This window comes from Anabrus simplex, chromosome 1 (assembly GCF_040414725.1).
Source record: "Anabrus simplex isolate iqAnaSimp1 chromosome 1, ASM4041472v1, whole genome shotgun sequence".
Taxonomy (NCBI): Eukaryota; Metazoa; Arthropoda; class Insecta; order Orthoptera; family Tettigoniidae; genus Anabrus; species Anabrus simplex.
This window is the reverse complement of record NC_090265.1, coordinates 1748012761-1748029430: the sequence shown is the minus strand read 5'-3', so window position 1 is coordinate 1748029430 and position 16670 is coordinate 1748012761. Positions and strand designations below refer to the sequence as shown.

General features: G+C 38.6%; 1 protein-coding gene across 2 annotated transcripts in view; it reads left to right on the top strand.

The window, feature by feature from the left end:
- Mtp (microsomal triacylglycerol transfer protein) overlaps positions 1 to 16670 on the top strand; it is a 221940-nt gene that overhangs the window by 165411 nt on the left and 39859 nt on the right. For both annotated transcript variants that reach the window (XM_067138503.2, XM_067138504.2), the window contains 2 exons: positions 6477 to 6622; positions 12241 to 12401. In XM_067138503.2, coding sequence (XP_066994604.2) covers positions 6477 to 6622; positions 12241 to 12401 — 307 coding nt within the window. The remainder of the gene's footprint in view (positions 1 to 6476; positions 6623 to 12240; positions 12402 to 16670) is intronic.

Here is a 16670-nt window from a genome sequence, read left to right as displayed (position 1 = left end):
TGAGGCATTGCTCAATAGTTCTTACTTTAACAAATCCAATAACAAGCTTCCATGTGACGGCTTCCCGCCTACTGATCCTAACCTTCCCCTAATTTCCCCTCATGGCGGCTCCCTTCACACACGACCTCCATAGTTCGCTCTCAGTCAACCACAGGCTTCCACACTGAACTAGTCGCTGTCAGACAGGCGAGAACGTAAGTAATCAGATGTGCCGCACTTCTCATTTTCATTACTTTACATCTCAAGACACAAAAACTTGCCTATTTTAACACTAACAACAGCTATCTTTCTTATTCTAGGGCCCTCTACTGCTCATTCCACATTACGTCATCACGTTCAAATTTTCCACCTAACTTCTCAACAGGAACTGCCAATACTACACCAATAAGACGGCTTTAACATATGCTCGCTGTATTTCTTATACATCGTTATTATCCTATTGGAATGAACATTGTGCAATTCATTATCAAGCCTTCACGACATAACAGAATATTATATATTAACACATCACACAAAAAAGAAGAATTTTAACGCAAGTTTTTACTGTATCATCCCATGTGGACAATTTTAATTTTAATGTCAACGATATTCATAAGTGCTGTGCTCAAAACAGTTCTGAATTCTTCACCATTTTAAATGACATATTCGGTTACCCGAATTATTTTAATGTGTTACTTTGTCCTTGTCCTTGTAGCTTTTTCTCAAAAGTTTATGGCTGATGATGTCTACAAGGTAGACGAAACATGTCCCGATATAATTAAAAATCATGTAAATATTTAATTAATAAAGAATCTTAGTATTGTAAAGGTGGAACATTTGACCTAATCTTCAACGTATACTCACGACAATACGGGCTTTATAATGAAGTTTATTTTATGTAACAATAAGAGTATGTCGTTCCAGGGTAGATTGTAAGCGTCATGTCTTAACTCATCCATATCAATGCCTTTTGTGTTTCTGTAAATAACATACTTAGGTTTATATTTTGGCATTCGAAGGGAGTAGGATAGGTAGATAAGGTCATGAGTGGAGATGGCTGGGACTGGTAACTGGCCATGAGTTATAACTTTGTTTGGGTTATTTGTCACTATGTGGTCAATGAGCGTGTGTGTTTCATAGTTTTCTGTGTAAATGTGATTAGTAGGCTCTAAATGGAGGATGGTCATATCACAGGAAGAAAACATGTCAATAAATTGTTTAGTTTCATGCGTTTTAGTAAGTAGGTTAATGTTGAAGTCACCTATGGCAATAACATGCTCGTAACTAGGCAGTAGGTCAAGTAAACGAACTTCGAATTCAGTCATATTTGTTATTTTGGGCGGCTTGTATACAATAACTATAAGGAGTTTCTGTTGGTTAATAATGACTTCAACAAACATGAATTCTGGCCCTAGCTGTGCATTGTTAGATACACATATCACCCGGCTTTTTAAGTCGTTTCTGCAGTACAAGGCCACCCCACCTCCTCTTCTGCCATCGGATCTATCATGCCGTAAGAGGGAATAGCGGTCAAGTTGTACCATACCAGAGGGTATGCTCGGTGTAAGCCAGCTTTCGCTAATAGCAAAAATATGGATATTATTTTCCCTCACTATGGCTTGAACTTCGTCGAAGTGCGCTACCAAGGAGAGTGCGTTGACATGGCAGCACTGTAAACAGTTGGTAGAGGGAGATAATGCCTGTTTGAGGAGCAAGCCGGTGGTGAGTGGTGACGGGGTGAGAGGGGGGGGATGTTGGCAAGGTCAGTGTCAGGTGCAGAGCTCTGGATCAGCTGAATAACGGAATGTTGACGAAATAGTATAACAATAATATCATGCAACTTACCTCGACATCCTGATAAATGCTTACACTGACTACCACTGACACACACACAGACGCACACATAATACACTTACAAAAACACTTATTCATGACAAGCAGTTGCACTATCGAGCTGTGCTGTTTCATATCTCTATATATGTATTGCTAACTTATACTTGCACTCAACCACACACACATAAAAATTAACTGAACTGAGGCACACGCCCTATAATATAAACCTATCCTAAGATAACTATGGTATAATACAGCCATTGTGGACTAATCAGTTCATCTCTGCACCAAGCCTTTGTAGAACAGAATCTAGTTCAGCAGGTGTATTTACAAAATACTTTTTGCCGCCACTGTCCATTAAAATGATACATCCATCCTGTGACCAAGCTCGCCTGCCCACACATTCCCTGGCTTTGCGAAGCATCTCCTTCCTCGTCTGAGTAAGGGACTCTGTTATTAACAACTGGGTACCCTTTAAAGCTCGTTTAGCACGCCACACTGCTTCTCGCTCATGGTACCTAACAAATTTTACTATTATGGGTCTCTTCCCATTAGCCACTGCGTCTGCCACTGTCCTCTTACGACCTCCAAGCCTGTGGCACCTGTCAATGCTGGCCATTGTCAGTTCAATGTTCAGTTTCTCCTTCACAGTGTTTAGTACCTTTACAGCTGTATCCTCATTAGGACACTCATTAACACCGTGAAGAAGACAATTCCTCCTTGAGTATTGCTCCTGAGCATCCAGTATTTCATCTTGCTTGTTAGCTCTCAGCTGAAGTGCCGAGAGTTCTTGCTTGATGGATTGAAGCTCAGCACTTATGGATGCCTGAAATTCACGGAAGTCCGAGTACAGAGCGTCCAGTTGTTCCGTGCGGTTGGTGTCCCTGCCTGCAGCCATGGTCGCTTGTTCCAGTCGTTTCTGAAACTCGTTCATTCGTTCTTCAAATGAAAGTACCTTGGATTGTACTGCCTTTAGAGTCATGATGTTAACTCAAGACGGTGACGTTACACTTACTCAACAGTTACTATCACTTGCAATAACTAATTGTTAGTTTACGTGAGGATACGGCTGGTGATAAGCGGAGCGACTTCACAAGTAAACTACACTATGCGCCAATGAATGATCTTTAAGAATATCTTTAGGATATGGCTCATCAGACTGATGGTTCTGTGCTCTTCGCATCGTCTGGCATTTGCATTTTTGGAGAGAGTGATAAAAGTGGACCTAAGCCAGTCTTCTGGGATTATTTCAGTTGAGTAGATTTTGTTGAATAGCGCTGCCAGAATGCTAATACCATTGTCATCCAGGAGTGTGAGTTCTGCATGTACTTCATCAGGTCCAGGGGCCTTTCCATTCTTTGAGTGGCAGATGACACGCCTCACCTCGTCCTTCAAAATGGCAGGACCTGCATTTGCCTCGTTCACACCATGTTTGTTAGGTCTATCGTCGTTGAACAGTTCTTCTATATACGACTTCCAGACCCTGAGTTCGTCAGTGATGTCAGTCACATTGCGGTTGTTCTTATGCACCAGAACATGATGCCCTCTATTACGATATAACCCAAGGCACTCCTTTATTTTTTTGTGTAGATTAAAAGCGCCATTCTTTTGCTGCAGGAATTCTAACTCTTGACATCTTCCTGTCATCCACTGTTCTTTTGCAGCCACAATCTTCCTCTTAATTTCTTTGTGCACTTAGTTGTATTTGTTTATCTCTCAGTTTTTCCATTTCTGCCATTCATCCATGAGTTCCAGTATCTCATCAGTCATCCACTGTTGTTTCCTGATCCCTTTGTCACCTGTTAAATGTTGTTTCCCCATGCCTTTTAGAATCTGTTTAATTTCTGTCCACAAGACTTCTATACCTGTATCAATGTTCTTCATTTTATCAAAACCTTTAGATAGGCCATGCTGAATCCTTAAGAATTTCTTCATTCTTGATCTTGCTGATATCTGTCCTCACAGGTCTCATGGTCTCACGAACTGCCTTGAAGTGCAGTTGGATGTATGCCACCACAAGGGTATGATCTGATCCGATGTCTGCTCCAGGGTAGGTTTTAACTGATTTGAAACTGTTGTGGAAGCACTGGTTCGCTAGAATGAAATCAGTCTGGTTTTGGATAATGTGTTCTGCAGTATCTTGAAGTGACTTCCAGGTATAGAGTTGCCTGGCTGGTAGTTTGAACCAAGTATTAAGCTCGACAAGATGTTCTTCCTGGTTGAACTGCATTAGCCGACTGCCCCTCTTATGATGTAGATGTAGATGTATGCACTAGCCTTGCGTCTTGGGTGGTGTGCTAAGTCCCAACTGACGAGCCTAACTTAGCACACGAGGGCGAAACGCAGGCAACCAAGAATGAGTTAGCTGGAAAATTTATAATGTCCAATAACGGACCATTATATTGGTATGCCCCTCTTATTTCTAAAGCCCAGACCAAATGGTCCGATCGTGTTACGGACTCAGCCTTTTTTGATCTTCGCATTGAAGTCACCGTGAATGATGTTCATCTTATGTTTTTTTGTGTAGTTCAACACACTTTTGACCTGACTGTAGAATTCCTCCACCTCAACATCATCTTTGTCAGCTGTGGGTGCATACACTTGCATGATGTTGACATTAACTGGACTGGCCTGGAGCTGCAGTAGGGCTATTCTGTCTGAGTATGGTACAAAGTTTCACACGGCATGGTTTACAGCTTGCGACACGATAACAGCCACGCCTTGACGGTGACTGGTGTCATCATTTCCAGCATAGTATACAGTGTGCTTGCCTATAGTACACTGTCGTGAACCTGGCCAACGCATCTCGCTGATTCCCAGGATGTCTAATGCATCCTCTTCATTTTGTGAATGGTATTACCAATCTTTCTTATTTCAAACATACTTCTTGCATTCCATGTCGTAATCTTGATAGCTGACCGGAGATTCTAAGCGCCCTCTGACCATCTAAGGTCTGCCGGGGACTGAGGGCTTTGTTTCTTGTGTTTTCAGCCATGTTGATTGTACTAGGAATAATTCATAATGTAGTGGTTTTCTGTTGCCTTCCGCATCGCAGTATCACATCCATACTGCTGGCATGTGACCATCTGATCTTGAGCCCTTTGGGCGCGTGAAGTCCTCTTCGGCCTCACGTCAGTTCTGTTGAAGCTGCAGCCCTCCAACAAGATGGGTTCCAGTGGCATTTCCTCCACTGAGGGCCATCACCCTCCCTGGGGGGCAGTTCCTCCGCCCGAAGCCATTGACGCCCTCGGGGGAGCAGGTTAATTAACCACCACCTGACATTTGGCATGGAGTCGCTGGCTGCATGATCTACTGTTACCATGGCAGGTGAACCTGGCCAGACAATAATAATTACATTCTTTGTAATTTTTACTAGTAATTTACTTCTTGAAATAAAATTGTAATCGTTATATTTTAGAAGCAGAAATGTGAAAACATAAATGATGATGAAGATAACTTTTTCAGTTCGAACCAGTAGCTTCACCAGTTCTGGATGAGATACTTCTTGCTTCTCCAAAGACATTCCAATGATGTCCTTAAAATTAAACACAGGCGTTCCTTTAAGTGCCCCTGTAGGGTGTCTTTTCAGTAAATGCAAGAATGTACATACTCTCCCCCTAAGACTTCAAGGATTAGCTCTGAGAATTTTAAGAACCAGTTAATTTATTGGCAAAGTAAATGGAAAATCATCCGGCTGAGTAGCTCGGATGGTAGAGCCTAGGCCTTCTGAGTCCATCTTGGCAGGTTCGATTCTGGCTCAGCCCGATGGTACTTGAAGGTAAGAAGGTCGGTCAAATACAAACTGGATTTTTGTTCCTGAATATCAACAGTTGGTAGGACCGTTAGGAGTGGGGAAAGCGTGCTGTTAGATATTTCCCACCGTTTCATCAGTAACGCTCACGATGTCGGAGCAACAGGTGCACCTCTCCACTGCGCAGCGCACAATTATAAAATTTCTTGCTCGTGAAGGAGTTACAAGGGCAGAAATTTTCCAGAGATTGACTGCACAGTTCAGTGCTCAAACATTGTGCGGTTAAATATTTTATTGATGATGATCGACAGACATGAGGGACACACCATCAATGCTGCTTAATACTGCGAGCTGTTGAACAAGGCGAGGGTTGCATATCGCCGCAAAAGACGAGACCAACCGGTTCGACAGGTCATCCTCCTCCACGACAATGAGTGACCCCATACTGCAGCTCTAAGTCTCTCCAGACTACAGGAAATGCACTGGACTACACTTGATCATCCTCCTTACATCCCGGACCTATCGACCTGCGATGTCCATTTGTTCGGACTGCTTAAAGAAGCTCTAGGAGGGCAACGATTTGAAGATGACGAGAGTGTGGAAGACTTCGTGCACAACTGGCTGGTGACACTAACTTGTTCTTTTTACGATGAGGACATCAAAAAGCTGCCTATACGCGGGGACAAACGCATTTCCAATGCAGGAAACTATGTAGAAAAATAAATTGTAATTGCCTTGTGTTTTTCAATAAATAAATAAAATCCTGTTTATATTTGATCCCTCCTTGTATTTTTCTTAACAGGGGTCCTAGCTGTTAAGGTTACGTGATTTTTGCCTAAACTATGTGAATAAAGATATCTACCTATCTATCATAATGAATGAGTTTAATTTCATTGCATTTTTTCTCCTCCAGCTGACAAGGTGAAGGTGTCCCCAGTTAAAGCAGGCTCTGTGGAACAGGCTGTGAAGGAAATGGAGAAACGCACTAAGTTGACGTTTAACAAGCAGATTCTGGTGACAGATAGAGAACAGCAAATATGTCAAGATGAATGTCCTACGGTAAGTATTTTTCTGTTAAAATAATGTGTAATGAAGTTCACAAGCCTCATATTTCTTATATTTTTGAAGCAAGATGCACTCGAAGGCCATTTCAGATTAAATACTATCATGTCAGTAAGAAGCAACATTTTTGCAGTACCATTAAGTCAACGAAAAACAAGTCTTTGATTTAAGTCTTCTTTCTCCATTTTAGAAAATTTCAAACTCTTGCAAAATATATCAATGAGAGTATTTATTCTCATGTATCTCCCCATTTAAAATGGAGTAAAAATTCTTGCTGAACATCCTGAGATATTCCCCCTCCCATATCTGAATTATAGACCCCCCACTTCCATGGTGCTACAGACCTGATGGGCCTTGGCCTACCAAATGAGCACTGTTCAAAATGAAGTCCTGCTAGAGGTGACGCACGGTCAGCACGACATGTCCTCTCGGCCGTTGTTCTTGGCTTTCTAGACTAGGGCTGTTATCTCACTGTCAGACAGCTCCTCAGTTGTTCTCATGTTGGCTGAATGAACCTCAAACCAGCCCCAATATTCAGATAAAAATCCTTGACCTAGCTGGGAATCGAAACTGGGGCCTCCAGATAAGAGGCAAGCTCACTACACTTAGAGAGCAGGTCTGGCAGAATTTAAGCAGACTTGAGCAGGAATCGAACTTGGAGTTCCGAGGAAAGACCAATCAACCACAGAGCTGTATACAAAAATGTACCTACTGTAATTTTTTATATAATGATTAGTGCTTTGTATGGTCAAAATGGGATGAATTTTCAAATTAACTGGGTGAGTGCTCAAATTAAATTAAACGATGTAGAAGCACTCCTTAGCTGGAAATACACAAAATTAATCACTTACGTTGTTTAGATATCTGGAAGAAAATGACATACAGTGAAATATTTCATTTACAGACACCATAGTATAACAATTTGTGCAGATTTTTATTAGGAGGGAGGTTCCCCAATGAAAATTGATGACATGCATTATTAATACCTTCACTCTTTCAATGAAGAAACTGATTACTACAATCCAAAATAAATACAGTATAAGTGCTTCAAAATCTGAATTGGAAAGAGCCAAAAAATAAATGAATTGTGCAGTTTTATACTAGGTCTAAAGTACGTTGTACAATATTAACTTGCAAATAATCTTCAGGAGAGCTTTACAAAGTTCCCTTGAAAATGTTGGTCAGGCTTGTTTGTGAACTGCACATTGTGCTATGTTCTATTAACATGTATCCTGCAACTGCTGTGTCAACGTTTAAAGTTATAAACTTCATTATGGTTCCATATTGAACTGAGATCACAGAAGTTGAAATTTCAGCGAGGGTTCCACCTTTTCAATACAAAGTATATGTTGTACAGGATAGTGTTTACAACATGTTTTTATTCAAGGGACCAGTTTCGACACATTTCTGAAGCGTCATCATCAGCCTAAATTACAAAAATAGCGAAATACTTAATATTTTATAATTACAATGTATAAACATAGTGAAACATAAAATTATTTTGACAACAGTTTCACATTTAAAAATTGAGGGTTTTATAAAATATTTGGTGTGTTTCTGCAACGCGTATGCACACGTAAAAGTCTTCTGTGAATGTCGTGCATTCAAGTGTGGCTTTGTATTTTACAAGACATTAATCGTGTAATAGTCTTCTCTGGATGAGGCATTTTCAAGTGCTTCACAAATTCCATGTTGGGCTGAGAAACCTTAGCCTACAGTTAAACAACATACCACCTAATTATGCATCTGTAACAAAAGCATTGGAAGATGTTGCTAAGTACAACAACAGTTCCACTATTTTGTCCTTAAGTGACACCATATAGAGGAGTAGTTTTATGTGTCCAACAAGATTTTAATGTGTACACCAAGTTTTTATCACATCCTTAACCTAGCACTTGAAAATGCCTCATCCAAAGAAGACTATTACACGATTAATGTGTTGTAAAATAAAAAGCCACACTTGAATGCACGACATTCACAGAAGATTTTTACGTGTGCATACGCGTTGCAGAAACACACCGAATATTTTATAAAACCCTCAATTTTTAAATGTGAAACTGTTGTCAAAATAATTTTATGTGTCACTATGTTTATACATTGTTATTATAACCTATTATGTATTTTGCTGTTTTTGTAATTTAGGCTGATGATGACGCTTCAGAAATGTGTCGAAACCGGTCCCTTGAACGAAAACATGTTGTAAACACTATCCTGTACAACATATACTTTGTATTGAAAAGGTGGAACCCTCGCTGAAATTTCAACTTCTGTGCTGTGTCAACTGAACAGCACACGAACACTGTATTAGTTTCTTCCACACACTTAGACATTTTCAGGGATTGTCAAATCTTTATATTTCAATGCTATGGCACTCTAAATGAAGTTATGGACATGTGACTGAAGGAAAAAATAAAATAAATTAAGCAGGCTCATCAATCTGGCAATACCGTATTTATGCGAATAATCCCCACATATTAAAAAAAAAAAAAAAAAGTTGTAGCACGAAATTGGGGTGCGGGTTTTATTTATGTCAAGGTTGACAACACACTCCTGCTCACCCATTTTTAATTTAAAACTACCACTACACTTAAAAAATAGTATTTTACACAATAATTTAAATTCAAAATTTCTCCCTGTCATGATGGAATGCATCTTCCGGAACGTGCAGGGGTAGCTTTCCATACTTTCACTTGGGTATGTCGACAGTGTGTTTCGTAATTGCTAAGTTCGAGCGAAATCGTAATTCATTTGTATTCAGTGTTTTAAGGAACGCCGCAGGCAGTGTGTGGAGAAGCAGAATCTGTGAACACTGGCAATGCCGACAGTTGGCAAAAAAGCGTGACTCATAGTTATAATCAATTCGTACCCACCGAACAATATTGTCAATGCCAATGAAACAGCATTTTTTATGCCTAGCCCTAGTGGACATTTTTTAAAGGAGATGGGTCACTGTACTATGTTGCAATGCAGATCAAAGCGAAAGACTTCCTCCCCTCGTCATAGGAAAGGTTGATAAGCCACAAAGTTTTAAGGGTGTCGGGTACTTTCCGTGCAAATAAAAGGCATCTAAAAATGCAAACAGGACCGTAATCCAAAAAAATAAAGCATTTGCCCTCGTCTTTGAATTATGTTTTTACTTTCGTCGCAGGAGGTTACGTTATCAGTGCATTATTTGAATATGTAAATGCACCTTGTTAGATACATTTCGTCAATAGATCTTTCCATGATATTTGAAATGCTTAAACTGTGAAACATTGTTAATTGCATGCAATAACAGGTCTTAGAATATTTTGTGACACTGCAAGGGTTGTCATTTCTGAAGTACAAGTTGGCGGTTAATTCGAAGTCCGGTTCTTGCATCCCAACGACTTTGAATTAACGAGGTTTTACTGTATCGCAAAACTAACATTAGAGTTCACCGTTGTGTCTGTTTCAAGTGTTTACATTGCACGAAAAGTATTATTCATCATCGGTCGTGTTAATATCCGAGTAAAAAGAGACCACGTGTGAAAAGTGTTTTATTAGACATTTAGTGTGACGAATTTGTAATTTAAGAAGGAATTCTAGTGATGAAAGAAGCAACGAATCTTCCGATCTACAGGGAATCGAGCCTATTGCAAGTTCAGATTAATGAAATACCTAGGTCTACTTGCTAATTTTCATGGCAAATATATTTTATAGCAGTGATAATGTATTTTTATCATCTCAAATATGTTGGGACAAAGCAGCTATATATGTAAATTTACATGTTCATATTTGTGTAAAGATCACGTGGACCTCGTGGAGTGATACAAAATTTTTGTTTATGTCTACGTTACTCTTTCAATGGAAGGAATTTTAGTTAATTTCATTTTCTCAAAATGAGCCTTCCTAAAATTAGGGTCTGGGGATTATTTGCATAAATACGGTATTTTGTGATTGTCTTGATTCACTGGCTTCCAGCTAACTGTAGATCTTCTGGAGGGCTAGGTGCCTGGGCTAGCCGGTACTATTACTATGGAACCCTTATCGTCTTTTTGTCAATATAATACATTTCCATACAGTCCTCAAAACTGATGTTTTCATTGTTGTAATGCAAAGTACAGAGATTTAGGTCTCAAAATTCCAGTTCGGTCCACAGTTAAGTGATAAAGCAGCTTTAGAACTCTCAAGCAGCTGACTGTGTCCGTATCTAAGAGTTGTTTTATAATTATTTCATTTAGGACATAAATATATTTGTATTTGAGGAGTGTTTCAGTGTATATTAGATGTTACACATAGCAATATTAAGTTACGGGGAGAAAAACAGGGATCTCCTTTTCATTTGAGTTTCAAAATGGTATTTAGACAATGTTTAATTGTATGTTTTACTTCCACCTAATGTAAATTTTTCCATTTAAATTTGTTCGTTCGTTCGTTCGGTCGGTCGGAATATGAAGACTCAAATTGACATTTATATTTTACTATCATATCTCCTCCAGGGGTATGATGCGCAAAGGTATCACCCAAATATCACTATAAAATTTGTCACAAATGGAACATAATAATTGCTTTTACACATATCAAGTGAAAAATCCCTGGCAAATTAAGAAATACCGTCGTTATTTGAGAAATATGAAAACATACTTAAGGCTTGTAGACAAGACTGGTTTATGTCGTACTACGCTGCTGGTGCCATCTTTTGTTACTTTCTTCAGGTCCAGGGCTAGCACCGTGGAATGGGAGGGCTATGTCTGTGGATTCTCATTATCTTTGTCCATTCGCTGCTGGTGCCGTCTTTTGTTACTTTATTCAGGTCCAGGGCTAGCACCGTGGAATGGGAGTGCTATGTCTGTAGATTCTCATTATCTTTGGCCAGTACAAACAGCAAAATGGAGGTCAAAAGAAAAATAGCATGATCCCTGGACCAATAAATATTTTTATTTCTGTTCGAACGAAAGTAGCTCGATCCCTGGACCAATAAATCACTAGTCCACTGAATTTTTCTTATGTACATTGGCCATATCATTTTGTCGCCTATTAAATATTGCATATCGCGATACAATTCATGAAATGATGTCATTGACAAGTGAAGAATGAAACGAAAGCAAAGAACTTCAGTGAACACAGATATCACACACGAAATTGTTCAAAGTGTAAGACAAAAGACATACGTGTGTCACTGTGAGCGCAACACCAAATGTACTCGCAAAGTAGTAAAGTACGTATTAATATTCTCCAAAAAACATATTTCTTAATCTGCCAGGGATTTTTCACTTGATATGTGTAAAAGTAATTATTATGTTCCATTTGTGACAAATTTTATAGTGATATTTAGGTGATACCAATGCGCACTATACCCCTCCTCCAGTATTTGATATTTGCATATACTATGCTAAATTTGTCAAATATTTTCTTCTTAAACCATTTTATCATCAGCATTTGGCAAATAAAGGTACGTGTTATTATGGCAATGGAAGTTAAATTTAAGAAAGAAAGAGAAAAATTGTATGAGGTTATTTCCAGCATGGTTGTAAACATTACAGGGTACTGTATATATTCCTCCTTTAGATTTTATCCATATCTTGAAGTACTATAAGCTGAGAAAATTATGTTTTCTTTAAGTTAAACATATTTTAAATTCTGTCTTTTGATAGCTAGCTAAACTTGTGAAAGAAAATCAAGAATATTTATCAGACGAGCATTTGGGAAGCCTTCGTTCAGCTACTGCCTTTACCAAACTACTGAGTGCAGTGAGGTCATCTAAAAAAGAAGAAATAGCCAAGGTGCTCAAGAGTTCAAAGAATAAGGAAATTATGTAAGTATTTAGACTTCCTAAAATAAGCCATACTTTTTTTTAGTGACCAAGGGTACCTGTGCTGATACATTAAAACTAGTAAACACATCCTTTATAGCATTATGGCGCGTATTGCACTGACTCGATTAATGGTAAATAAATTCTTCTTGGGGTTCTTTTAAGTATGAATGATATACTGGGTGGTTGTAGTTAAGATCTATGAGAGAGTATTAGAAGGAAGACTGAGGAGGAAGCTAGAAGGAGAAATGGAAGAAGAATGGTATGGTTTTAGGAAATACAGATCGTTTGACCTGATCTTTACATTAAGACATGTGATGGATAAAAGATGGGAGTTTGGAAAAGGCATAGTGAATGCTTTTATTGATATTGAGAAAGTTTATGACAGTGTGCCCAGACAGTTGGTATGGGACACATTAAGGAAAAAGCAAGTTAACAGAGTGGAAGTGGAAATGATAAAAGCTATGAACAAAAATTGTGTTAGTAGCGTGAAGACTAGTACAGTGGAACCTTGGATTGCGAATAACTTGGTCTCTGAGTGTTTTGCAAGACGAGCAAATATTTTAAATAAATTGTGACTTGATAAGCGAGTGAGGTTTCGTAATACGAGCGTCACGTGTACGTACGTTTCCACCTCCCCTGTGCCTTTGTTTTCACCTCCCCCTGCCACTCTCTTTCCTGGGAAAGTGTGTGTAATCATTTCCTGCGCTGGACTTCAGTTGGCGTGCCTCGCTCGCATAGTCAACACCGTATGAGTGTACATGTTTTGTTTCTGTCATCTGTGATATAACTGCTCTGCAACGATGGGCCCTGTGAATGAAAAGAAGGCTAAAAAGGAATTCGGTTGGAAGAAGATGATTACAGTGGATGAATCTGTTCAATGACAAGGCAATGTCACATTTTCGTGAAATCCTCAAAAGGAGGCAAAAGCAACAGTCATTGGACAGGTTCCTCGTTAAAGTTGCACGAAAAGAAAACACTTCCAATGAGCCAACCGATAGCAGTGATTCCGTTAGTGAAATTGGTGCTACACAGTAACTCTTCTCATGTCATCTCTCGACTCCCTCACACCAACAATGATTCTATTGTAAGGTAAAGTGCAGTTTAATTGTTTTACGTTATATTTTGTTTTAGAAATGTTATGCGAATAAATGTTTTTGTGTTGTGGACGAATCATCCGAGTTTCAATAGTTTCTTATGGGAAAATTTGCTTTGATATACGAGCGATTTGGATTAGGAGCATGTTGCCAGAACGAATTATGCTCGCAATCCAAGGTTCCACTGTATAGGAAAAACAAAATGGTTTAAAGTTCAAACTGGTCTCTGACAGGGAAGTGTACTATCCCCCATACTATTCATCATAGTCATGGATGAAATTCATAAGAACATTAGACAGAGATTGGGAAGACAGGTAACAAAAGCCATGTTTGCAGATGATATAGTGATATGGGGTGAGGATGAAACGGAATTGAAAAAACAAGTACATGTATGGAATCAAGAGATAGAAAAATTTGGGATGAAAGTAAGCACAGAGAAAAGTAAAACAATAGTGATGACAAGGGAAAGGAAGAGGAAAGATAAAACTGAATGGTAAAATTCTGGAAATGGTTAAAAGTTTCAAGTACATGGGAAGTGTGATCACAGAAGATGGAAAGATAACCGAGGAAATTGGGAAAAGAGTACGACAAGCAAACAGCTTCTACCAGAGTGTAAGGGGTATTTTGTGGAACCAAGATGTCCCGAAGAAATGTAAGAAAGTCTTATATTCAACCTATTATGAACCCATACTAACCTATGCAGCTGGATCGTGGACTACAACAAAATGAGAGGAGGGTGGAATACAGGCAGCAGAGATGAAATTCCTAAGAGGTTTTGAGGGCAAGACCAGAAAGGGTAGAATTATAAATGAAGAAATAAGGAAAAGGACAGGAATCTTGAAACTTCAAGACAGGATGGAAACAACAAAGCTAAAGTGGTATGGCCACATAATGAGAATGGGAGAAGAGAGTGTCAAAAAAAGTTTTTTCAGAGAAATTAACAGGAAAGAGACCATGAGGAAGACCCCGAAAGAGATGAACAGATTCAGTGTGGGAGTGCATAGAGAAGAGGGGAGGAAAACCAGATGTACTTAAAAAAGGAGACTAGTGGTGGAGAAACAGGCAGCGATGGAGTTCCTCGATTCACAATCCGACCTGGGAAGTTGAAAACAGGAAATGAAAATGATGATGATGATGATATTCTGGGTGGTTATAATTAAACTGATGGTGTTCAGAGTGGTACAGTGCAGGCTGTGGTGATCGTAGGCATCTGATACTTTGTACATGTGCTAATTAAGCAAAGTGCTTGGGAATTTAAAACAAATAATTGGTTCTAATTTTTGCCACAAGTACAAGCCTGTGCTGTACCACTCTGAACACCATCAGTTTAATTATAACCACCCAGTATATCATCATTATCATCATCATTTTCATTTCCCGTTTTCAACTTCCCAGGTCAGATTGTGAATCAAGGAACTCCATCGCTGCCTGTTTCTCCACCACTAGTCTCCTTTTTTAAGTACATCTTCTGGTTTTCCTCCCCTCTTCTCTATGCACTCCCACACTGACTAGTATCCTGACTAGTATCCTCACAAGTCAAACAGGCCAACAACGCCATAGAACCAACCAGTTTACAACATTATTTCAACAGCCCCATCAAACTTCCACAACATTCGTCAATAAGATAAAATTTCCAATATCAACACTTTGAAAATAATTGTCAATCAGTTATGAAAACAACAGCCATTCAACCTCATGTCAAATCTTACCAACGTAGAGAATAACTGCTTATCATCATCTCCACAAACTTACTCCGATGATTCAGAATAAATTTAAGCCAACTTTAAACTTCGTGTAAACACAATTTCGCTGAACCATTTTATAAACAATCTACGAACTGTTTGACCATCAAATATTACGGGCAAATATACGCTGGCGTAAACAACAATTGCCCAGCATTTTGGAATGTTTTTTCTTTATCTTTTATATTCATTAATGTAATCTTTTTCATATTCTTGTACCTCATATTAACGTGTTATTCTACTTATGCTTCAAACTCTGACTACGGCTTTAAGCCATCAACTGTCACTCATAACCTCCATTTTTAAGTGTACCACCTAAGAACCTACTATTTTAATATCATTTAAATGTATTGTATATTTTTAATGAAATGATTTTATATGCTTTCCACTATGTATTTAAAATTTAATATTGACTAAGGCTTCAAGCCATCTTCTGTAATACTGTACCATCCTATGACGTCCTTTTCATCAAGTGAGCAACATATGTTTTCATCACTACAATAGAGTTTTAGTTATTTCATGAACATTTGTACAATAGCTGTAGAATATTTGGAAATGTTGTCTGACAGAAATAATAAGGTTTTGATTAGTGACTGAAGATGCCTCAAAATATGAGGCAAAACATGTCTCACTTTTGAAAAATGTTTTAAGTTAAATGTCAATATCTTATATTGTATTGAATAGGTGGAAATAAAATTTTAAATATTTTCCTATATACTTAATTCAAGAGGACAAACTGGGGCAAATATTCATTTATAGGAAGGGGAGTTAGGGATTGGAATAACTTACCAAGGGAGATGTTCAATAAATTTCCAATTTCTTTGAAATCATTTAGGAAAAGTCTAGGAAAGCAACAGATAGGGAATCTGCCACCTGGGCGACTGCCCTAAATGCAGATCAGTATTGATTGATTGATTGATTGATTGATTGATTGATTGAACGAACATGATTACAAAATTTGAGGAAACAGGTGAATTATGTGTCGCGCCAGGTGAAGGGCGGCAGCCCATACCTCTAATTCTGCAAACAGTGCCCAAGCTGTGCAATTTGAATTGTCTCTTCCCTGGTCAACAGTTCGCAAAATTTTGCAGTGCAGTTTATAAATCTCGTATTGATTGTTCCATATTGTATGTATTGTATGCAGTGCATTTTACACTGGTATCCTTACTGGATTCATACCAATTGTACTAATTGAAACCCCTAGATATTCCACAATGTTATGAGACTTTTCACTTTTTGGCACAGGTGGAAGTGGAAAATATGTGGCCATGGAATATTCTGTGGACTAGCAAAGCACATTTTACTCTGGATGGTATAATAATAATAATAATAATAATAATAATAATAATAATAATAATAATAATAATAATAATAATAATTTTGTGTGGCTATTTCTAGCTGAGTGCAGCCCTTGTAACACAGATCCTCCGATC